At 32.4% G+C, this 23,606-nt stretch overlaps 2 protein-coding genes across 4 annotated transcripts; one reads left to right on the top strand and one right to left on the bottom strand.

Moving 5' to 3' along the window:
- The first annotated feature begins 3,300 nt into the window (after positions 1-3,300).
- LOC133700326 (actin-related protein 2/3 complex subunit 2A-like) lies at positions 3,301-9,494 on the top strand. 3 transcript variants are annotated; one of them, XM_062123821.1, is made up of 11 exons: positions 3,302-3,609; positions 3,706-3,772; positions 3,880-4,087; positions 5,957-6,126; positions 6,682-6,759; positions 6,980-7,112; positions 7,196-7,287; positions 8,027-8,083; positions 8,558-8,675; positions 9,042-9,113; positions 9,208-9,494. In XM_062123821.1, the coding sequence occupies exons 1-10, from the start codon at positions 3,548-3,550 to the stop codon at positions 9,092-9,094; spliced, it is 1,038 nt and encodes a 345-aa protein (XP_061979805.1). In that variant the 5' UTR covers positions 3,302-3,547; the 3' UTR covers positions 9,095-9,113; positions 9,208-9,494. The 3 variants fall into 3 exon arrangements, with proteins under 3 accessions (XP_061979804.1, XP_061979805.1, XP_061979806.1); XM_062123822.1 differs by lacking the exon at positions 8,558-8,675 and having other exon boundaries at positions 3,305-3,609; XM_062123820.1 differs by lacking the exons at positions 8,558-8,675; positions 9,042-9,113; positions 9,208-9,494 and adding an exon at positions 8,277-8,551 and having other exon boundaries at positions 3,301-3,609.
- A 3,723-nt stretch (positions 9,495-13,217) lies between these two features.
- On the bottom strand, positions 13,218-17,923 carry LOC133702110 (uncharacterized). Its single transcript, XM_062126331.1, has 5 exons — positions 17,589-17,923; positions 15,905-16,426; positions 14,506-14,953; positions 14,327-14,404; positions 13,218-13,718 (listed from the first exon to the last, which is right to left on the bottom strand). The coding sequence occupies exons 1-5, from the start codon at positions 17,594-17,596 to the stop codon at positions 13,665-13,667; spliced, it is 1,110 nt and encodes a 369-aa protein (XP_061982315.1). The 5' UTR covers positions 17,597-17,923; the 3' UTR covers positions 13,218-13,664.
- Positions 17,924-23,606: the final 5,683 nt, after the last annotated feature.

Below are 23,606 nucleotides of genomic sequence, written 5' to 3'. Positions count from 1 at the left end.
TTGCAACAACTCAGTCCTCAATGTGAACAACAGCAGCGCCATCTTCTACACGGACAGCACAGCTCAGTCCAGCAACGAATACAACACCAGCCGATTGCTTCACCACAAGCCACACCAGTTTCAGCAAGATCTTCACCTTCTCAATCCAGTGGCAGCTGCAAGATCTTTACCTTCTCAGTTCAGTAGCAGCTCCTAGGTTTCAGCCTCCATTTAATGTGAGGTTTCTCCAGTCCAGCATGCACTCCTCCAGCAGCAGATTTTCCAATCATGAGCAGTAGCTGTGGGTGGTCTTTTAGTTCAAACCGTGACCAGAAGCAAGAGGCCTAAGTTCCAGCATTCTTGATTTTCCATTTTTTTTTTCCATTGATGCAGCGGCAGCAGGTGTTCCTTAGCCACATATTTTCTCAACTGCAGTGGCAGAGCCATTAGAAGCCTTCCTTTCCTTCCAGCAACAGAATCCAACGTCCTATACCGAGAGAACAGTGAAGGATTTTGTTTTTCAATAGTAGCCATGGCAGTTCATCCTTCCAGCAGTTTGAGTTGAGCCTACAAGAAGCTTAAGACCATGTTTGGCTTTACAGAAATTTGTCGAAGAAATAAGTCATTTCAGGGCCGCAAGGTTTGTTCGGCAAATATTTCCCAACAAAATTTTCAAGCCTTGTAATTCTGTTTTTTTTTCAAGTGTTTTATCATCTAATTTTAATAAATTTTCAAATTTTTGAAATATCTTTTGTAATTAATTTTAAGTTTTTTATTTTTTTTATCTTCTCATATTTAATATTTGAAATTATAACATTCACATGAAGTGCTTTTTTATATTAAATAAATTAATTTTTTATATAAAAACAATAACATTTTCTAAAAAAATGCTTTTAATATTTCTATTGTATATAATCGAGTTTCTTAAAAAAATATAAAAAAAATAAAAAATAAAATAAAAATACAATATATATATAGCATCTTTTAAAAATACCAAAATTCAAGAAAAATAATTTTGTTGATATCTTAATATGCATTTTGGGATTTAATAACTAATTTATTAAAATAATGAGAACTTGATCTATATTTCAAAAACATTAAAAATTTTATTTTGTTTGTCTCAATATCAAGAATTACAAAATTATATATTAAAATTTTCACTCAATTGGACCTTCACATTTTAGCACTTTTTACAAAGTGATCATTGGTTTCGCATTTTTTCAATGTGGTCCTCAATTAAATTTTATATTTCAAATTTATTTTAATTAAACTCCTGATTTCATCAATTTAGCCTTCCAAAGTATCAATTGTGTTCTTAACCTTCCAATCTTTGTGAATTGATCCAAATTAGGCTTTCACACTTGATTTTTATTCAATTGAGTTCTTGATTGAATCCACAAAACCCATTAGAAGTTTAATTAAGTCTTTGGATTTAATTAATTCGTCCAATGTTTGCCTAATTGACTTTCAAACTTAATTTTTCTTCAATTAAATCTTTAAATAAGCCAATTAAACATGTTAAAAGCTTAATTAAGTCCTTGGATTTAATTAATTCTTCTAATTTTGGTCAACTTTAGATTTCAACCTCAATTTTTTTTCTTTCTTCATCTCATCGTGTCAAAACATTTTAATCTGGCTATTCTTCTGGTATTTTGGTCTTTTGCAACTCGAAGGCTTATCTCCTCATGTCCTGAAAATATTTTTGGATTTTATATTTTTTAATAAAAAAATATATACTTTTTATAAAACAAAATTGGAGGGTTCAAAATTGGGTTATGACGTAAATTAATTAAAATTTTTATTGGGATATTATTTGATAGGGTAGGATTCCATTCCTACTTTTTTTAATAGGATTACAGCATATTAACAAGTGTTGTTTTTGGGTATCCTTGTATAATTTTTTTTTCTTGACATTTAATGCAATCTTTTTTTATGTGTATCTATTTTTATTATCATATAATTAGATTATAAAGTTGATTTAAAAAAAAAAACATTGTTAGGCTGGTCGAGCCCTTGACTTGTGCGCTAAGTTTCATAGGTTAATATAGATTAATAAAATAATAATATCATTTTAAAATTTTATAGAATAAAATAAAGCGACGACTTGAATTTTTTTTAGAGACACATTTTGAAATGGACAACCAAATCATGTTTGGACCTACAAGATTAAACATGGAATGCCGAGCCAAATGCCGAGCCAACTTCAACATGAATGGATTGGAAATCCACATCATGCAAGGGATCATATCATTGGGCAAAGTCAAATTAATAATAAAAAAAGTAAAGGAACTATTCTAGTAAGTTATTTTGTTGTAATTTAATTTTTTTCTATAAAAATATAATCACATAATTAAATAAAAATATTAAATAGCATAAAGCGGTGTAGAATCATAAATTTTTTTTATCTGCGTCTATAACTTAATATCTTATTTCACTTTTTAGCTATGTTAATGTGTTAGCATCTATTAGCACCTATAGCAATCAATTAATTTTATTGAATACAAAAATAAAATCAACGATGCATGCATGTTATTTTTTACTCTAAAATTAATTTTTAATCTATTCCGCGTGCTAGTTCAAACTAACACAACACCAAAAACAACATGAAAAAGGAAATTCTCAGGGATAGTGAACTTGCAATTAAAACATTAAATTAAATCCGAATACATATTAAAAAAAACCGTTCCATTGACATGAGTTAGATGGTGCACCTAATTGTATCAAATTAATGTAAATAAGGTCATTATTTAGGAACGTCTTCAATTAACTAAGAGAATTGCATCGTTATAAATTTGCCTCGAAAGTTGCCCTAAAAAAAATCAAATCACCCTCTAATTATGTTTTGCATTTGTCGACCCCATAAATGAAACTCATTTTAATTTAACATGTCATCATAGAATAATTATTATGAATTTCATTAAATCTCACTTCAGTTCGATTATCACAAGGTTTGAATTATAGGTTAAATAAATTAACTCAAATTAATTGCAAGTTTGAGTTAATTTAATTTCAAACTGATTATTTTAACAGGTTTACTAATTTAATTTCAAATTGATTAATTTTTTGACACCTTACCTGAGTCAGAAGCCGAGTCATCCGGATCTCAAACCAACCTCCTAGCATTACCAACTATGCTTTTAGGGGTTCAAAAGAAGATAGGAGGCTTAAATTAAAACTATAGCCTATATTTGGGCCTGCTCAAAGTTGCGCATAAAATTGGGGCTCCTGTGATAATAGGAAAAACATTACAGGCGGAAAATAAATAAAATAGAAGTGGGGTAGCTCTAACAGAAATAAGAGAAAAAGGAAGGATTCACTGGTGAAAGTGAAAGTGAAAGTCAGAGAGAAGAGAAGAGGAGAATCTCAATCACCTCTTTGAACACTGATAGACAGGACTCCTCTCTCACGTTAACTCTTGGTAAGAAAGGAAAGATCCCACAGCTCTCTCTATCATCATCATAATCACTTTCACTTGGAAAACAGAAAGTGAACATACACGGAGAGAGAGAGAGAGAGAGAGACAGAGAGACAGAGATTTGAAACAACACAGAGCTAAAAGTAGAAATCAATGATTTTGTTGCAGTCCCATTCCAGATTTCTCCTTCAAACATTATTAAATCGTGTCCAAAAGTGAGTCTTTTTATCATTTCTCTCTCTTTGTACACATCCAAGAAATGGTGTTTATTGCACCGCTGATTTTATTTTTTTTAACTGGGTTGATTTCAGTCTTGAAAAGGCAGTTGAATTGGATTACCACTGGGTGGAGTTTGATGATGTTCGTTACCATATTCTGGTGAATACCAAGATTCCCTTTTTTAGTTTCCTGTCCTGGGTTTTCCTTGTTTTCTTGGCTTATTTTAGATAATATCTTTGTTGGGTTCTCTTTCTTTCTTGTTTTAGGTGTCAATGAAGAATCCAAATGTCTTGCTGTTATCCGTTTCGTTACCAATCCCACCTCCAGAAGCTGTTTTCATTGGTGGACTTCCGTTTGGAGCCATAGAAGCTTTAAAGGCTGCTTATGGTGTGGTTGTGCAGATTCTTGATCCTCCCCGAGATGGCTTTAACCTCACTTTGAAACTCAATTTGGGGAAACTTCCACTTGATGAAGGTTCTACGAGTTCCTTTCCTAAGGTCATTATTTGCTTGTTATGATGTATATGTTATAGGACGCTAGCATGTTTTGTAGAATGTAGTGGATCATTTTGTTATGATCCTTGCTTAACAACAAGGATTTGAGAAGAAAAGAAAGTTTAGAGAAGAGGAAAGAAGAGAATTGAGAGAGAATTAGAAGAATAATAGGGAGAAAGGGTTCTGCAAAACTTTACAGAAATGTCAACTCATACCACTTGCCTCTAGAATTACACATTACAGTATTTGTGCTATACATTCTAACTGACTATGCTAACTAACTTCCCATGCTTAACTAACTCTAACTGCCAGATACTTACAAACCACATGTGAATTATTAACAATCACATGTTGAGTTATTCTTGCTATTGCCTCTGCTAACTGCCACTGGAGATACTGCTGCTAAGCTGTTACTGAAGCTATTTCTCATCATGGATATTGTTACACATTTCCATTCCATATTACCATATTACATGACATTGCCTTACATTACATTTTAGCGAAAGATGACACCAAGAGTTACTAGATAAGCATCCTCCACTTCATTGGTTTGCTTTCTTTTTTTTCCTCAAAAGTTCATCCATTGCAGGATTATGCTTTGCTTATATATTCTTCTTTTTGGTCCTTTGTTAGATTGTCATCTAGTTCAAGTTTGGTTTAAAAAATTTCTGACCATATTACCATTAAATTACTAGGGAAAGTTCCATCGACTACTTGCTGAAATAGCTTAGTGAATTGGTAGGAGTGCAGTTACATTTGGAATTGACCCAGCATCCTGTTCGAAAGGATGGATATCCCTTTAATTATTACAAGAACGGATGTTCAGTCCAGGGAATCACCTCATGAATCCAAGAAATTAGTTTACTCATGCATGTTGCTTGGAAGCTGAAACTCTTCTTAATCTGAATATAGCACTGCTAGCTCCAGGTTGTCGAATAAGAGAAATATATAATTAAACATGTTCTCTAAGGTTTGCTTTATGTCATTTCTTTCTAGAGTGGATTTGAAATATAAAAGGTTTTTCTTTTCATTTGTTAGGATTGTTAGGAGCGTTCTGCTATTCCACCCCTGAAATCTGTATACTCCCTTTGTGAAGTTTTAGCAGCCTCTAAGTGAGAGATAGATCTTATACATTTATTACCTGGACCAAATGTGTTGCTAATGGAGGACAGGGGTATTGCCCTGGGACATTTGTGACATTCACTTGGAAGGGCTAATTCATTATTTGATCAATTCCTTAGAAAGACTATGTTGTAGCCTAAGCAGCCGTCCTTAGAGGCCTTGGCATGTTTATCATAGTATAATTCTTCCTTTTTCTTCTTCTCTTACACACTCCCGTTCCTCTGCTTATGTCTGATGTTTGATTGCTTTCTCTATCCTTTATTCCTTCTACTGGCCTTTTTATTCCCATGCTACACTGAGAAAAATTAGTGTGAGCAGCATTGGGTCTTGCAAGAAAGGTTTAATAGGATTATGATCATGTCAATATATTGTGGAGAATTGAGTGGCTGCTGCAAATGCAATTACAAAGCCCTTTTCATCACTTGGATGGTGGGACAATTTCGTACTGCTGTTTTCTTTTTCACCTTGAATATTGGTTCTCTTTGCAATTTTAGGGGGCTCTACATAACAACCATACAGTTAAAGTTGCAAGCCAACTGCTCGCAGAATTTGAATGTTCCATTTTGCTCATGAATGCATTGATTTCTCTCTTTATTTTACAGGATTAGTTCTGCTACTTTAGTTGATTCTTGTGTGGATTAGGTTGTGATTAAGTTTCAGGTTTTTGTTCATTTTAATGGCTGTTATTAATGTTGTTCTTAGAAAGTGTACTGTTGATATTGTGCAGAGCACAGGTATGCTCTCTTGGTAAAGATTGCATCTGTTAGGGAAGTGGTGCTAGGTGCTCCATTAAGAGTAGTTTTAAAACATCTTTCATCAAGGACTGTTATTCCTGGTATGGATGGGCTTCTGGCCCTCGTGCATCGGTCCAAAGAGTCTTTCTTCCTTGTTCCTCAGGTATGATCATAAGTTGGAAGGGAATAAAATATGTCACTTGAACTTGTTCATTTACCTTCATGCATTTACCTTTATACCTATAGAAAGGAGAGTATTTTAGCTAGCATTTTGTGGTGCAAAGAAGGGATTCTTTCTCCCTCTTATTCAGTGTTCCTTAATTTATGCATATTTTGTATGTTGCAAATGCAGTAGGGATGGTTATGGTTTTTTTTTTTATTTTGTTTTGTTTTCACATCTTTTGAAACAGCTGGCAATCTCTGTGTGCCTTAATTAATACATGCATGTACACCTTATCAAAAGAATTACTTGCATTGTACAGTGGTTACCTTCTAGAAATGTCATTTTTGGAAACTGCCCTACTCCTTTTGTGTCTTCTTCCTCTCTCTTCCTATTCCATTTTTTTATCTAGCTTGCCTTGGCTTTTAGTTTATTTTGAAAGATTAATTTCTGGGTTACTTCATATTGTTTGTTTGTCATATGACCCATATCTAGTAACATGAGAACAATCGTGGATTGAAATTTAACTGAGTGAGAAACTTTAATTGTTTAATGCAGCCAGACAAGGTTACTGTGGTATTTCCCATGAGATTCAAGGACTCCATAGATATTGCTTTTGCTACTTCCTTCCTTCAGGTACTCCACATGTAGTTATGTTTTAATGATCTATGTTGCTTCTCAGAAATTGTATATATGTGGGCAACAGACGATACTGTCACTTACATACTTTATTTAGATACTAATATTACAATTATTTATAATTCTGTTGCCTAGGCTGCTTACCGCAAAATTCTTGTGTAACTATTCTTGGTTAACATTTTTCTTTTAACATTATAAAGTTCTGATTTACATTCAGGAATTTGTCGAAGCCAGGCATACAGCTGGACTTAATAATGCTCCTCCTTGCTTGTGGTCTCCTAACCCACCTCTTGAATTGAAGGAAGCCCCTGCTGAAGCATTGTCTGCAAATGCAGGATTTGTTTCTTTTGGTAATGTCGCAGGAATAGCTACAATTAGTTCCCTCCTTTTTTATTGCAGCATAACAAATTGTGCCATACATGAAACAATGCAGTCATTTTTCCTCGTCATGTGGAAGGCAAAAAGTTGGACCGAACAGTGTGGAATTTATCAACATTTCATGCATATGTTAGTTATCATGTTAAGGTGAGGTTTCTGCAGATTGCTCCCACTTTTTATTTTGTTACCTGTAGCTCTTTCACATATTTTGGAATGTCGAATAACAAACACAGACACACTCTAACAGAAAAGATCACTTATTTCAGCTTTATGCATAACACTCAAAGTCCTTGTTGCAATTTGCATGAACAAGGAAAGTTTTTTTGGCCTCTTCTACCCAAAATGTACAAAATAAGGGTTTTAGTTTGATAAAAAAAAATTCAAAAGTTTTTATTGGCTTACTACATCAGGACTTCAACATGCAACACTGCCCTCTTATTGTAATTTTGTTTCTCTAATTTCTGTCATACTATGTTGGGGTGCAATAATTATTTTTCAAAATGGTTTTGAAATTTGGACCTAGTAGTTAACCAGAGTTTGCATGATAAAAAATATGATTCTGTGATGACCAGTTAGATGGTTTACTCTGTTAATCAGGAAATCAAAATAGTATTATAGATTGTACCCGGCAAGATCTTTTGTGTTCTTTGCACCGAAACTTGACTCTTTGTTCGAACTTGTTTTCATTTTTCCTTGTTGCTAATGTGCGCTTCAAAGTAATTAGATACATAAATTCATCATTCGAGCCAATCTAATTTTAGTTTCTATTGTTGTTTTATAAGAACCTTTGATATAAATAATAGTGTATGGATCTATGGTTGTGCTCCTGCTTCCTTTAATCTGCCCCACCTAAACACATAATTATTCGATGCACTTTCCTCAACAGTGCTCGGAGGGTTTTATGCATACTCGCATGCGAAGACGTGTAGAATCTATGATTCAGGTAAAATCTTCATCTTTCGCAGTTGACTTTGCTTGCTCAGTTTTCTCCTTGGTGGAAAATAATTTTTTTAAAGTATGAAGAAATTTAGGTCTGACAGGAAAGACGGTTCTTTCACAACCAAATAAATTTAGTGCGGGTTCATAGTTTTGCTGTGCATTTGGTCTTAAGCTACCATGTTGCTACTTGCTAGCAGGCTGTGCAGCATCAGCACTCCATGTTAAGTTTAGGTTTATTCAAACCTAGAAGGGTGTGGGGTTTAGGGATAGTGGATAGCTGCTCCATAGGGCCTCCAGATGAACCCAAGAAAGAAAGAAAGAAAGAAATTGGGTATGTTAAGCTGCACAAAACCATCAAGCTAGAAGAGGTCTTCGGTTGATATTGGGAAAAGGCGGGAAAAGGAGTCGTTGCATTGTTGCTGTTGTTTTTCCCAAGGGAAGCCAAGCAACTCACTGACATAGGTCCTGGACCTTGCAGGGCTGTACTGCTGTACTTGATCTTAAACTCATAAAATCCATTATTGACTCCCGCAGTTGGAATGGCTGTTTGGTTGGTGACAGTGACAGGAATATATTGCCATTACAGGCAACTCAAGGTAAAGCCACAGTAATGGTGTCAGTTAAGTGGAAGGCTAGAACTTAAAATTTCTTAGGAAATTCCTGAAACTGCTGCCTAAATGACCACAGAAGCGCAGTGTTGAGCTTTGCTTTACAGACGAGTCTTTACTTAAATTTCTCTTTCAGCCATTCTCATTTTGGTATCCAAGGATTATGGGGACATGTTCAGATAGTTATCCAAAAGAAGCGCGTTTCTCTGTCCTTTCTGGACTTTGATTTCTCAGGGCCCTCAAATTTCCTTGCATGGTTTTTGGCTGGTCAATGATTCAAAGAAAAGAAGAGGGTTTTTTTTTTCATTTATTATAGTTAAGGGCTCATATAGAGTAACACACGTTGTATCACAGGCCTTGGATCGTGCAAAACCAGGTGTAGAGGAGAAAAAGAAATCACCAAATAGCAGATCTTTTAAACGTCTGGTATGTTATTATGTTCACCCTTCTTGATACTTTGAAGAACTTAAAGTTAAAATCATTTTGGCATATTCTTTCTGATATCTATACGGAATTGTAGAGCCTCAAGGAAGCTCGAGCTAATTCAATTTCCTAGATGTGGAATTCTTGAGGCTCCTATCGAACATATGAAGATGCTTGTTAAAGAACTTGCCGGAATCAATTCAAGGGAGGCTTGTCCGCTTGTGACGACTGCTCGCATCCTTCTCTAGAAGGGGAAGGAAGTAAAAGGAAAATGAAGGGAGAAAAGCACCATGTTTAGGTGCCAATGTGTACACTTTTGATATTTGTTGGCTCCCTTGGAACCAGAAGATTCTATGATTTAAATATCAATATTTTTTCGATCTATTTTAGGGATTTTATTTTTCTCTGAAAATGTGATTTTGTTTAAGCCTTTTGTACCTTTGCTTCAGAATATCCTCGAGCCTGATGATGGAATTTTTAGGCGGGTATTAATTTTTTTTAAAAAAAAAAATCTAGGGGTAGCAATTACCTATAATCTAATTGATGAGGTGTTTTAGCTGTGTATTGTCATCATTGTTCATCCTTACTGTGGATGAATGGAATAAAATTTTGTATTTTTTTATTTTGATTTTTAAATTTTTATTACTTCTAATTAAAAAAACAATTGATTTTAAATTTTCAAGAAGGGTATCAAAATGAAATGTAGAAAACATGAGTGGCCGTATCATAAGTTTAAAAAAAGATGCATTTTGTTTTTTTAACTTAAATAATTATGTAAATTATATAATTTTGGTTTTTAATATTTTTTAATTTTATTTTGATATAAAAATTTATTTTTGTTATCTTTTTATTTCTGATTAAAAAAGAAGATAAATCTCTAGATTTTGACAATAAAAAAATAAATATGTCATTAATATTAATTTAAACTATCAAAATATTAACACTAATTTAAACTATTAAAATATAATATTTATATCAAATTATTTCATTTAAGGAGAGGATCGTCTGCTGCAATAAACTATGTTTCACCTATCTTTATTTATTTATGAAAAAAAAAAGTGAAAACAGGTTGTCGCCTTTTTCCCAATCAAAAGCAAAAAAAGGCCACTTGTGCACATGCAGGCCCTGCGAGAGGGTTTTTTTTTTTTTGGATCAAGTGCTCTAAGCCACTATTTATTTAACCCATTGCGATTTTTTCCCTCTTTTTTAATTAAATTTCATTGAAATAAACATTCTAATAAGAAAATTTCCAAGAAAAAATTACATTAATATGACACAAAGTTTTAAGTAAAAAAAATTATTTTTTATCTTAAGAATCTATTGGATATTTATTCTAATCGTCTCCCGTTTTTATTAAGTGAAGTTCATCATTGAAAAAACTATATTTTCTGGTTGAGAAAAATATATTAATAAGGAAAAAAAAGGATAATACTAGAAAATTTTTTTTATATAGGAAGATTATTAACATATAATGTAAAAAACAAATGAATGGCTCTTAACAACATAGGATCAATTATCTTAATTTATATTTATTTCTTAGCTTTTTAATTTAATTTTTATTTCGGGTCAACATTTCATTTTAATATTTTTTTGTGTATATAATTCTTTATATATTTGACTAAATACACGTGTTAACTTTTTTTGCCGCTCTTGTTTTTTCATTAAAAATTAACTTTTGATTCAAGCGAGATACGGCTGGGACAAAGTTGACTAGTTAAATAGCTAAAAAGATTAGTATTTAAGGGCAAATTATTCTATATTTTAAAAGGTGTGGAAAAAATATTGTACATGTACTGTGAACATAGACTCCTTGCATCGTGGACCACACTATACATATAGAGTGTTTGCACTGTAGACGACACTATAATGTTAGGGGGTGTTGTCTTTTTTGTTTTTAGTAAAAAAATATTGCTGGGTCTGACAGCCAATGCTGCTGGGTCTAGCTTCGCAGCGAGACCCAAGGAAAAATATTGTGCAGGTACTGTATACATAGAGTGTTTGCACTGTGGACCATACTGTAGATATATAGTGTTTGCATTGTGAAAGACATTGTAGCATCAGGGGACGTTGTCTTTACTATTTTTTAGTCAAAAAATGTTTAGTTTAGCCGTCATACGCAATGCTATTGGGTCTGGCATTCCCACCAGGCTCAAGGATATTGGATCTAGCTCTGCATCCAGACCCAAAGATATTGAGTCTGTCTGGGCAGCCTTACTCAAGGATATTGAGTATAGCTCCGCAATCAGACCTAAGGATACGCAGCCACACCTAATAGCATTTGTCGAGTTGGACCCAATGCTTTTGGGTTTGGTTGCCGAGTCGGACCCAATGCTATTGGGTCTGGCATTCCCGCCACACCTAAGGCTTATTGGATTCAGCTCCGCAGCTAAACCAAATAATATTAGGTTTGACTGCTGGGCCAGACTCAATGCTATTAGATCTAGCTAGATTGCCAAACCCAAAAGCATTTAGGTTTGGCTCTCAAGCCGGACTCCATGCTTTTAGGTTTGACTAGGCAACCCTACCCAATAATATTGAGTTTGGCATTCCCTCCAGGCCTAAAGCTATTGGGTCTCACTGAGTCACTAAACATAATTGTCTTGCCCTCCAAAGCCAAGGATATTGGGTTTGGCTTCACAGTCAGATCCAATAGCATTTGGGTCTAGCTGCTTGGTTCTGACACTCTTTACTTTTCATATTTGTTTTACATTTAAAAAAATAATTGTTATTGACTCGCTACGGAGCGCGGGCCAATATGCTAGTATGCTATTATTTATTGTGTTATATCACAATAATATTTTTTTAAAAAATAAATATTATTCTTTTTAAAGAAGTCACAAATGATATATGTGATTTTATAAAATGTGTTATTTTCACAATTAAATTTGGACTATGCTATTTTTTTTATATTTTACTCGTACCGTGCTATTTTGAAAAGAAAAGAAAAAAAAAACTCCATTTCCTTCCCTTTCTCTTGTTGCTTCACTGGCAAGCAGGATTCAAGGAGATATGAGGAATCTTCCCAGCCGTCCTTGGTGTAAGAAACGTCTCCACACTTTGCAAGAAGTAAAATAAAACAATTCAAAACTTATTCAAGAAATAATATACCTTAACGAGTCATATGCGACGTTTGCAATTTTCTAAAATAATAATAATAATAATATATGTAATTTTATTAAATTTTTAAAAAATTTATTTTAAATTTAAAAAATATATAAATATTATCTTTATCACAATTAATATTTATTTATTTAAAATATAATAATTAATAAATAAATAAATATTAGTTTCAATTTCATAAAGACAACGTTTATTTAAATTTAAAAGTTATTGTTCCATTTCACGACAAAGGTTTACAGTTTTGAAGTTTCTTCTGGCAAGTCACCCTCTTAATTAATGGTTTTGCATGTTGTACATTAATTTCAGCAATAATATTCTCAATTATTATAAAAGCAAATGGAGTCTAGTTGCCTAGTTGAGGGCAATTCTCCTGTTGAATAGAAAGAAAAAGAAAAAGAAGAGGTAAATTTTATTAATTAGTATTCATCATTATTAAATATTTTTCAATATTAAAAATGTATTTTACATAATTAAAAAAGTAATCAAATTTAACTAATATTAAATAAAAACATATTTAAAAAATAGACTCTGTAATAACAAATAATCCACTAACAATAACAACTTAATAATAATAAAATATATTTTAATTTAAACAAGGATTTACTAATATGGCCGTTGCATGAACAGACATAAAAAAGAAGAAAAAAAATGTTGATGGACTTGGTAACCAGGACATAATGACTAGTTCAAATTTAAAGAAAAAAAAAACTTTGAAATCATAACTTTGACCTAACTCCTGACAAATTAGTAATGGCAGGTTCCGTTTGGGTAACAGGTAAACGAGGATGCCATGTATTCTTATATTTTATTTAGATTAATCACGAGTGTTTTTATTTCCTTTTCTTTTTCCTTCTCCTTCTCTTTAACTTCGAGCAAAGAAAATAAATACGACCATCCATTTAGCTGCTGGAGGGATTCACTGAAAAGAAAGACTTCATTCGTGGCCGAGTTAAAAAAGAAGAGAGGGAGAAAAGAAAACCAAAAACAGAAGGAGAAAAGCTGCTCTGAGATTTGGCACTGGGAAAAACGCAGGAGCAATTCTGTACAGAGTATAAACCAAAGAATTGAACACAAAAATTTGACCGCAAAAGAAACGCAAAAAGATCCTCCTGTCTTCCACAAACTGGTTTCTGTCAGCATGAGAGTTGGCTCGGTGGTTGAACTGGCCCGACCCATCTTGTTAAACCATCAAGCTCACTGGCTTGCCTCTATCCATCTGTTGTTGCTGGACGCATGGCATTTGACCCACCAGAATAAATCATGGGGATTTATCAACAGTAGGGCAGGGAAATTTCAAAATACAGTGGATGGCCCTACCCACTACGCATAAACAGTAATAAACCACAGGCGGCAGCGGCAGCTGCATTGAGAGACCGATGAGGGCTTCTTTTCTCCATCTCTCTCATAATTAGAATAGCATTTACTACCTGCCATCTACTCGGAATCACTGTCCATGCTCTCCATCCCCTTTAGCCCTCTTCGTTTTTGCTGCATGTGAAATTTCACATCCCATGAATAACTCAAACCAAGGAGTTTTAAGGCTTGATGCTTGGATAACTGATGCTACAAACAAGCATGGACAGTAAAACATTTTTCTTTTTTCCCCCGTGCATTCAATTTCATGCCCATAAATGTACTAGCCTCCACCACCGTCCATATTAATATAAGATAATATGTCATGTCTCAAAAAGACAGAGGCCGTGTACCATCATCCATCCCAATGACTTGATTTATTTATTATTTTGGTTTGAAAAAGAATTCACCCTCATTATGCTAGAAGATAAATCCAACGACCGGAAGAGTTTACTAGGGAAAGAGAAGAAACCCTTGGGTTAATGGGAGGCATGCGGTGGTCTTACACGTGTTCATAGAGTTGGGATTCGTGTCTAACATGCCTAACACAAATAAGTGACAGACCAATGCTTAATGACAACAGCGTCATATGTGGCAGTGATTGCAATATGCAAGGGATGGAGACATGGGAGCAAGTAAGCAAACAGAACAGAAAAATAAATAAAAATACACAAACACAAGTTGAAGTTGAATGGCATGATCTGTTTCAGTTCACAGGATGTTAGAAGCAGAAAGACCATTACCTTCTTCACACATTTCTTCTCTCTAACCTCGTACCTGCTCTTTGTTAAGTCAGATAGCCACATCCCTGGAAAACAATACTGCCCAAATACACATATATATAAAAGAAACCCATCAAAATCCTGTATCATTGTTGCAAGTAATATAAAAAATATTAAAAAGATGGCAAGTTTGTGATTACCTGAAGTGCTTTATCAATGTTCTTAGCCCTTTTCTTGGGTCGTTGTGGTAGTTTTGTGCCCTTCATTGCAAAGAAATCATCTTCTTTTTCCTTCCTTGACAAAGCAATATAAATCCTTGGCCACTCGATGACTCCATTGTTATTCGCCTTTTCTCCTCCACTAGCTACCACTGGAACTGAGACAGTATTGCTAGTTGTAACCCCAGCTTCCTTCTCTGATTTAGCCCGCGTGGAATCAACTTGATTCATTTGATGATCAGCTTGTACTAATGATCCATTTGGTTTCTCATCCTTTGCCGCTGACCTAGAGCTAGGCATCTTTCTATCAATATTTTCTGGTGTTGGAGGAGATCTCTTTCCTGCAGTAGATCTAGAAACAACCCTGCTACTGCCACCACTATTTCTTGACGGGGACCCATTTCCAGCACCGGATCGCTTTTCTAAATTCCTGGTCATGGCCACCAAAAAAAAAAAAGAGATGCAAACTTTGCTGATGAGAAATGCTTTGGTTTGGTTCTGAGAAACAGGCAAACAAAAGTGGGTTTTCTTAAGACTTTGAAGTGAATATGGATCAAGGGCAGAAAAAGGGACGAAGGGGAATTTAATACCCACCTAAAACAAGAAAAAGAAAGCATATAACCTTATCAGATAGCATATGATAGCTGTAAATACACAATCAGTACATTACTGTGTTTAAGAATTGAAAAAAACAAAAAGATAGACAAACACATTTCACAAAATTCACCAATACCAATAAAGAGCAGAAAAACTAAATAAGGTCCTATAGCCTTTTTCTTTGAAAGAAGTTTCAATGAAATGGGAAAGTCTCAAGATGAGGACAGAATGGTCATGACATGTGCAGGGGACATAAAAAAAAAAGGGGGCACAAAGTGGGTGGGTGATGCCATAACCCCATCAAACTAACAAGCGAAAATGAGAAGCGAAGTAAATCAAGAACAAAGCGAACACAGATCAGGGGAGAGGTGACTGCGAATGGGAATGGACTTCTTGGATATCCATCAAACCACTAGGTGAAGAAAGACGAGAGATTGATATATATTCACATTCTCCTCCCGTTTTTTCAAGGGGTAGAAAGGTAAATCACCTCAAAAAGAAGTTGCTCTTCAACAACTCTATGAATAGAGAAGTAAACAATATCATATGTTTAGATCCCAAAACTTCCTCAACCTCAACCTCAAAATAAGAAATCAAGAAAAGATCCCACCAAATTATATCATCCATATAAATTTCAAGGAATATATACCAAAAACTCATCAAGTCTTGTAGGCTATCAAACATCAAACAACATCTAGAACATAATCTTAAGAAATAAATTCATCACTTGACAAATATCCAAAAAACATATATTTCGTAAAATTACAAATAAAAAAAAGAGTACCTGTGTGAAAGAAACCCAGAATTTTCTTTCTTCAAGTTTCCACCTCTGATGCTAGTACTAATGGACTGTTTGGGTGGCGGTGGTGGCGGTGGAGGCGGTGGCATGGTGGGTGGAGAGAACTTGTTATCAACTCTCCTAGGAACCCTGTTGATGGGTTGTCTAGCTTGACCAGAAGATGACGATTCATCAGCCAAAGCCCTGATCTCAGACCTTGACACTCTAGCTCTCTTCTTCTGTCCCCATTGCAACAACACATCACCGTTGCCACCTCGGCTCGGGCTAGGACCTGGACTAGAGTCATGTCTTTGTGTCTGATTGTGGTTGTTCTCTGAATGTGGAGAACTGGTTGTACTGTTATTGTGGTGGTCTTGGTTTCTCGATGGAGATCTAAATCTGAGACCTTTAGTATCAAAATTAGTACTTGTGGAATTGAATCCATTGGGGATTGACCTTCCGTTCTCGGCTCCATTGGGTTTTTTGCCATTGCTCAAAGGAACACAATCTGGGCTTACTCTCTGATACCTGTACACCATAGAAAAGTCATTCGTTATCAGTAGATAACAAAGAGATGATCCGCAAGGCAATGCATAAGGAAAGACATCAGAAACATATAGAGAACTGTGGAGTCCAAAGATCATATCATTAAAAAGAGAAAATTGTAATCCTTTCACTGGATCCGGCGCATAAACCAAGATTAACACATACCATTTTCCTAGGTGAACCTCTAGCTACCACATCATACAATCCGTGCATTCATTCATTCTCAACATAAAACCCAGATTAATCAGTCCTATAGATCAGTGAAAGAAAATTAATGGACATAGAAATTGAAGCAATCAAAACACTTCATTTAACTGGAGCAATGTTAGGAGTGCAATCACAAAGGAAAAACTAGAGAAACAAAGAAGTGGTGGAGCATTGAAGTTGATGATAAATGAGGATTCCTTTGCAGACTGTAGAAAAGAGGAGGTTGAGATTGAAACGGGTCTTTGACTCCAGCCTGGGAAGAAATGAACATTGCAATATGACATTTAATAGATAAGGCCTAGCTAATCCAAGCAGCAGCAGCAGACTTTTGAGACTAAAAGAGTCGTCTTTGCTTTTAAAAACAGAGATTTTGGATCTTTGTATTGTCGACAACAGCAATTGACATTAGACAATGGTGGCTGATCGAAACACACAAATTGACGATACCAGAACCCAAATAATATCTGGATCTTATTGATCATCCAATTCATTGAAGAGCGTGTTTAATCTCACTCTCGAGAGACAATTGATTATTCATCGTATCATATTATATTTGTTTGTTGAGGAACTTGTCTTTGAAACACTGGAGCATTGTTGTTGATTTTCACAAAGAAATCTGCGAACGAAATATCATCTTCAAAACACACAAATAAAAAACAAGCAAAACCCAAGTTCATGCCTCCTCCTCCTCATCATGACCGCCATCACCAACAAACAACAACAAGAACAATTGAATCCGGATCCAGCAACCAATCCATCTATTCAAAGTTGATAAAATAAAACCAAAAGAAAGCAGAAAGATCAACACTCTAAGCCAAATTTAGATTTGAAAAGCATCCGGATGATGAAAAAGAAGAAGAAGATGGATGAGTTACCAAGATGAAGGAGGAAAAAAAAACAAAGAATACTTGTTGAGATAACAAAGAAGGGCACAGACCTCATCATTGTAACCAAGCAAAAACACTTGTTGATGAAACTTAGATATTGATACGACTATGTAGACGTTAAAAGTGGGATTCTTGGTTTTTCTTCCAAAGAGATATATTATATATTTTCATTCAACGGTTTCATCAACAATGGCTTTCTCATAATCCCATCAAGCAAGACATGTGAACTCAAAGAGACACCGAGAGAAAGATAGAGAGGAGGCGGGTACAAGAAAGAAAAGAACAGTGGGGGAGAGAAGAGGAAGAAGAAGCCGAGGAAGGCAAGGCAGGGAAACAAATACTTTTAGTTGAGTTTACACGGAGATAAGTATATAAATGCGGTTGCTACTCCTACACTCTACCACAGTAGTGTAAGGAAAGGGTAGGGGTATTTTCCATTTGGGTTTTGTCTATTATGCCCTTCGTATTCTATTTTGCATCGCAACAAGAACTGTTCCAGCGGGTCAACCAACCAATCCGTGCACTTGCTAGTTGCTACATAGCTCAACTCGAGTAATAATATTGTTTCGGGCTTTTTTTCATTTTCATTGTTAAAAACAAGCATGAAACTTTAATTTGATTCCCCGAGTTTTTTTTTTTTGCATGTTTAGTCTTTTATTTTTATGGTTTTGTTTTAAATTTTATTTTTATCACGTTTTAGTTTTTGAAAATTGAGAAGAGAAAAAAAATTATTAGAAAAAATAAATAAAAAAAGAGAAAATATTCAATCACCTACATTTTAGCTAAAAAAAAATAATCTTTATGGTTATTGACTTGTTTTAAAAGAGGATAATTCAATGAGATATCTTACAGACCAAAACCTTTAAAGGTCAAAAACACTATAACTACATGGAGCACCTAAAATATTTAATTGTTATCCATAACTTGCCAGCAGGAAATTACAATAATTTCTATATAAAAAAAAATAAAAAACCTTATTAAAATCAAATAGGAAAATAAAAATAGAAAAATCATTATCTTCAAATAGAAAAACTAGAAAAAACCTAATTATATTGGATAGGAAAATAAAAATTAAAAAAACAAAATTTATGAATTGAAAAGGAAGAAATAAAAACAATCAAGGGAAGGGGAATATTTATTTTTTCAAAAAATTATTACATTAATCTCTCTAATAAAAAGGAACTTGTCCTCGAGTTTAGATTATTCAAGAGGAATCACCTTCTTAGTCAAAACTTGTTCTCCACTATAAAAAAATTCAACATAAGTCTTCGGGTAGAATCTCCTTGTTTAGATAGCTAATGATCTTTTTGTACGTGAAACACCTTATCAAGGGTCTTTGATATTTTTGTATAAATAATCATATCATAGATCTCATCACTAGAATTTTCAATAACAACATATAACTATTAAACACTAGATTTTCAATAACAACATAAGTAGTTAAGCACTATAAATTATTGTGCTTTAATATAAACTAAAGCAATCAATAATGAATAATAACATGGTTTGTTACCATTCAAAACCTTAAAAAGCCCACAAGATTTGTTTATATATAATTTTGGATTTCAAGACCAATTAATATAACTTTGATATCAGGTAGCACATTAAAGAAAATAGAAAATACCGGGTTTGTTATAAGTCAAAACCATTAAAGATAAAACATCGTGACTAATAAAAGACACCCAAAATATTTATTTTTTATTCATCAAAGTTTCACTTGCCATGATACTCTTATAACCTTTTATATAGAAAAAACTATAAAATAATAACAAATAAAATAGAAAAATTATTATCTCTGAATAGAAAAGGTAGAAAAGCTTTGTAATATTGAATAGAAAAATAAAAATAAAAAAATCATACAATGAAGAAATAAAAATAATTAAATAAAATATTTATTTTTCAAAAAATTTCCTATTGTATGACCTCCTATGCCTATGCGTGCCTCGACCATTTCTTCTAGACCAAGCTACGTATGGTCTTCTTTTTAAATAACTTTTATTTTTTAAAATTTAAATAATATTATCTTTAAATATATTTATTAAGTAGTATTTAAAATAATTATATTATTATATTATAGTTTTAAAAAGATTAGATTTTTTTATGATAATATTAACAATTACTATATGAATAATTATATATTGAACTAACGTGCAATTTTTTAAAAAACAAATTGCCCATTGTCCATTGATACTCAATGAAAATAAAATATTTATTTTTTATTTTTTTTATAATAATTTTTTCATATTTATTATTCTTATTTTTTATATATAAGTGCATAAAAATATTCGATTTATATTTATTTTCTAATTAAAACTTGCTTTCATGATTATGATAAGATTTTATTTAAAAAGCAATACTTATAGAAAAAATATTTTCATCAAAACAAGAAAGAAATGCATGAATAAGGAAAAGAAGTTTGGATTAAAAATTACATTTTTTATTTAATTTAAATCATTAAATCTTATACAAGTATGTGTTTAATTGTCATTAGTTTTTATTCAATAAATCATGCTACTAATTAAAAAAAGATATATTATTATGAAAATAAAACAGAATACATGAATAATAAAAGATAATTTTGCATAAAAATATATTTTATCTCTAGAATTTTAATCATTGCCTTTATTATAAATATTTATTTTAATTGATATATAATTAAATAAAATAAACTTAAAAAAATTATCCTATTACCAAGCCCAAGCACCATAACTACTTAACAAAACACTACTATAGTTACATTCAGAGGACACTATACATTCAGAGGACACTATTTATTGGAATAATGCATTATTTTTTATTTTTTTCTTATATTTTTTAAGTTTTTTTTTTCAATTTGACCATTTAACAACACAGTCTTCTTTGTTTTCTATTTAGTTTTTTTTTTCAATTTTTTCATTTGGTGTTAAGTTATTTTGAGAATTGTACTTTGTAATTTTATTTTGTTTTCTTCATGTTAGGTTATATACCGATTCCATAAATTTAATTTTTTTTTATTTTAATTTAAACTTTTAACATTAGATTTGTTGGAAGTGAGGTTTTATATTTTGTTTTATTTTTGTATGAATTCATCTTAATCTCGTGACACGGATCATGATTTAACAGGTTAACCCGAGTTGACTTTGATTGTTTTTTTTTAAGTTTTTTCTAATTTATTTATTTATGTCACCCTTTAACATTAGGTTTGTTGGGAATTGAATTTCATAATTTTTTTCGATTGCTTTTTATGAGATATTTTGATCTCATGACTCGCGTTGTAAGGTTGGCATGCTGACTTGGGTTCTCTGTATTTATTTCTTTTTCTTTTTTTAACTTTAAGATTTTTTTAACTGGGCTTTGTATTTTTTTTATTTGCTTTCCATGTGATTATCCCGATCTTATGATCGTGTTGTATGTTTGGCAGGTTAACACGGGTTGACTTGATTTATTTTTTTAGTTGATTTTTTTTTCAATTTCACCATCCAACAACTCAATTTTTTTTTTAATTTTATCTATTAATATTAAGTTATTTAAGAATTGAGCTTTGAAATTTTATTCAATTTACTTTTCGTGGATTTATCCTGGTTTTATGGATTTTTTTCTCGATTCCAACAGCTAACACTGGATCTGTTGGAAATGGAGCTTCTTAAATTTTTTATTTTCTTTTTTATGATATTATCTCAGTCTCATGATCTAGATAACAAGTTTAACAGGTTAGCCCAAGTTGACTTGAGTTTTTTTTTGTTATTTTTTTAATTGATATATTTTTACCAGAGTACCCCGATCTCATGATCCAGGTTGCGAGTTTGACATGTTAATCCGGGTTTATTCAAGTAGTTTTTTCTCCTTTATAATTTTAATATTTTTTTCCAATTTCATCATTCAACACTGGGTTGATTAATAATTGATCTTAATAATCTATTTTGATTTATTTTCTATAAGGTTATCATGGTCTTATGACCTGGGTTGTAGATCCAATATATTAATCTAGGTCAATCCAGCATGTCATTGTCTTAAAATATTTTTTTAATATGTCATCGTATCAATATTTGTTTTTAAATATCATATTTTGAATTCATGATTAATCTTTTTTACTAGAAGACACGTAAACAATGCTTGATTTTTTTAAAAAATAATCCGACTCACGTGCTAATGATTCTACTTAGAAATATGGTATTTTAACCGTTGATTGTTATGTTTGCTGCCACTTAGGATCCAAGGCAAATTCAACAATACTATTCTTATTGAACTACGAGTGTGTTTGGTATTGCGGTAGCTGTTGTGGTTTGAAAAAAATTGTTTTATGAAAAGTACTTTTAGTTGAGGTTGATTTGAAAAAATAGGTGTTTGGTTAAAACTTTGGTTGAAATTGAAGTTGAACAAAAAGTAGTTTAATGTGTTTGGTTAATAATGCTTTTGAAATTGAGGTTATAAAATAATTTTAAAAAATATATATTGATATTGATGGTTTTTAATTTAAATATTATAGATTTAACTATTACTATTAAATCATAAAATAAATAATACTTTATATAAAATATTTTTTTATTAGTTCATTAAACTATCTACATTTCCATCACGTATGAAATACATCTGACAAGGACTACAGTTTTTTGAATAAAACACAATTAAAAAATAAAAAATAAATTTTATTTTTTATTTTACGGGGCCGGACCCGGTTCAATGCATTTTGAGCTTTGGACTGGACCCGGTCCGGCCAGAACTGGTCCAACCGGAACAGCATGCTACACTGTTCATCTTGCACAGTGTTCATATAATGAATTAATTAGTATGAACAGTGTAGCATGCTAATTATTGAATTTAAAACGATTTCAAGCTGGTGTTCGTCTTGCGTAGTGTTCATAGAATGAATTAATTAGCATGAACAATGTAGCATGCTACACTGTTCATGCTAATTAACGGTGTAGCAACGAGAGGCAGGAATGCAAGAACATGAGAGAGGCAGGAACGCAGCGAGAAGCATGAAATTTCAGTTTCAACAAAACAACATTTTCATCGCAAATAATAACAGGGTTTACATATAAAAATCATGGTTGATTTTATAACAAAACACTTCAATGCAATTATTACACACTAAACAACCACAAACACTTAGCCAAACAACCTCTACATGTACTAGTACTTGAGGCACAACTCTAGAGTTAGCCCTTACAATGATTTCTCAAATTATGCATATGCGTCAAACAATTAAGCACTCGTTCTCCTCGGCAAAAGAGCGGTTTGTTTTTGAATTTCAACTTGTTTTTTTTAGTGTTTTTTTTATTGAAAAAATATTAAATTAATGTTTTTTAGATATTTTTATATAATTTTGGTATATTAATGATAAAAACAAAAAAAATATAAAAATATTATTTCAATATATTTTTAATTAAAAATATTTTTGTAAATGCATATTCACATGTTCCATATAAAATAAATATTTCTCTCTGAGTATTTGTTGGACAAGCCTCCTTTCTGGCACTATATATATTAACCGCCCCGGTTGGAGACTAATTGTAAAAGCATGACTTATCAAAATAATATACAAGCCCTAAATGGCACGAAAAATCAATATTTATGAAGTTAAAAATCGGTAGGAGAAAAGTTGTTTTAGGGAGGCTGTGATTTTATATAAAAAATATTGTTATCAATATTACCACCAAAACTTGAAGATTTAATCTTTATGTGTATTTTAATTTATATTCATACCTTGGAATATAATCTCCCATTCAACACATTCAAAGTGTATCAACACATTCATGCATTTTTTTCCTTGAAAAATCGGTACTTGTTGATCTCTGACCTTGCTTTACTCGAGTATTGAGCTTTGAACTTACATATTATCCTATGGTTTGATGTAATGTTCATTATTAGGGTTAGTTATTAGGAGGCTTCTGGGGTTGTAATGCAACTCGTGTTTTATGATTTTTTGAATTATTTTTGTTTAAAATTAATTTTTAAATATTTTTAGATTGTTTTGATGTGCTGATGTTAAAAATAGTTTTAAAATAATAATAAAATATTATTTTAATGTATTTCCAAACAAAAATTACTTTTTAAAAAATACTAATTACTGCATTTTCAAACACCAA

The sequence above is a fragment of the Populus nigra genome, chromosome 8 (assembly GCF_951802175.1).
Source record: "Populus nigra chromosome 8, ddPopNigr1.1, whole genome shotgun sequence".
In the NCBI taxonomy this organism is placed as follows: Eukaryota; Viridiplantae; Streptophyta; class Magnoliopsida; order Malpighiales; family Salicaceae; genus Populus; species Populus nigra.
This window is presented reverse-complemented; position numbering and strand designations above follow the sequence as displayed.

Coding starts and splice junctions, on each gene's coding strand:
- LOC133702110 (XM_062126331.1), bottom strand. Junction 14,954..15,904: donor TCTGGGTTTCTTTCACACAG/GTACTCTTTTTT, acceptor GGCCATGACCAG/GAATTTAGAAAAGCGATCCG. Junction 14,405..14,505: donor ACATTGATAAAGCACTTCAG/GTAATCACAAAC, acceptor GTATTTGGGCAG/TATTGTTTTCCAGGGATGTG.
- LOC133700326 (XM_062123820.1), top strand. CDS start 3,548: ATGATTTTGTTGCAGTCCCATTCCAGATTTCTCCTTCAAACATTATTA. Junction 6,127..6,681: donor CTTTCTTCCTTGTTCCTCAG/GTATGATCATAA, acceptor TGTTTAATGCAG/CCAGACAAGGTTACTGTGGT. Junction 8,084..8,276: donor GTGTAGAATCTATGATTCAG/GTAAAATCTTCA, acceptor ACTTGCTAGCAG/GCTGTGCAGCATCAGCACTC.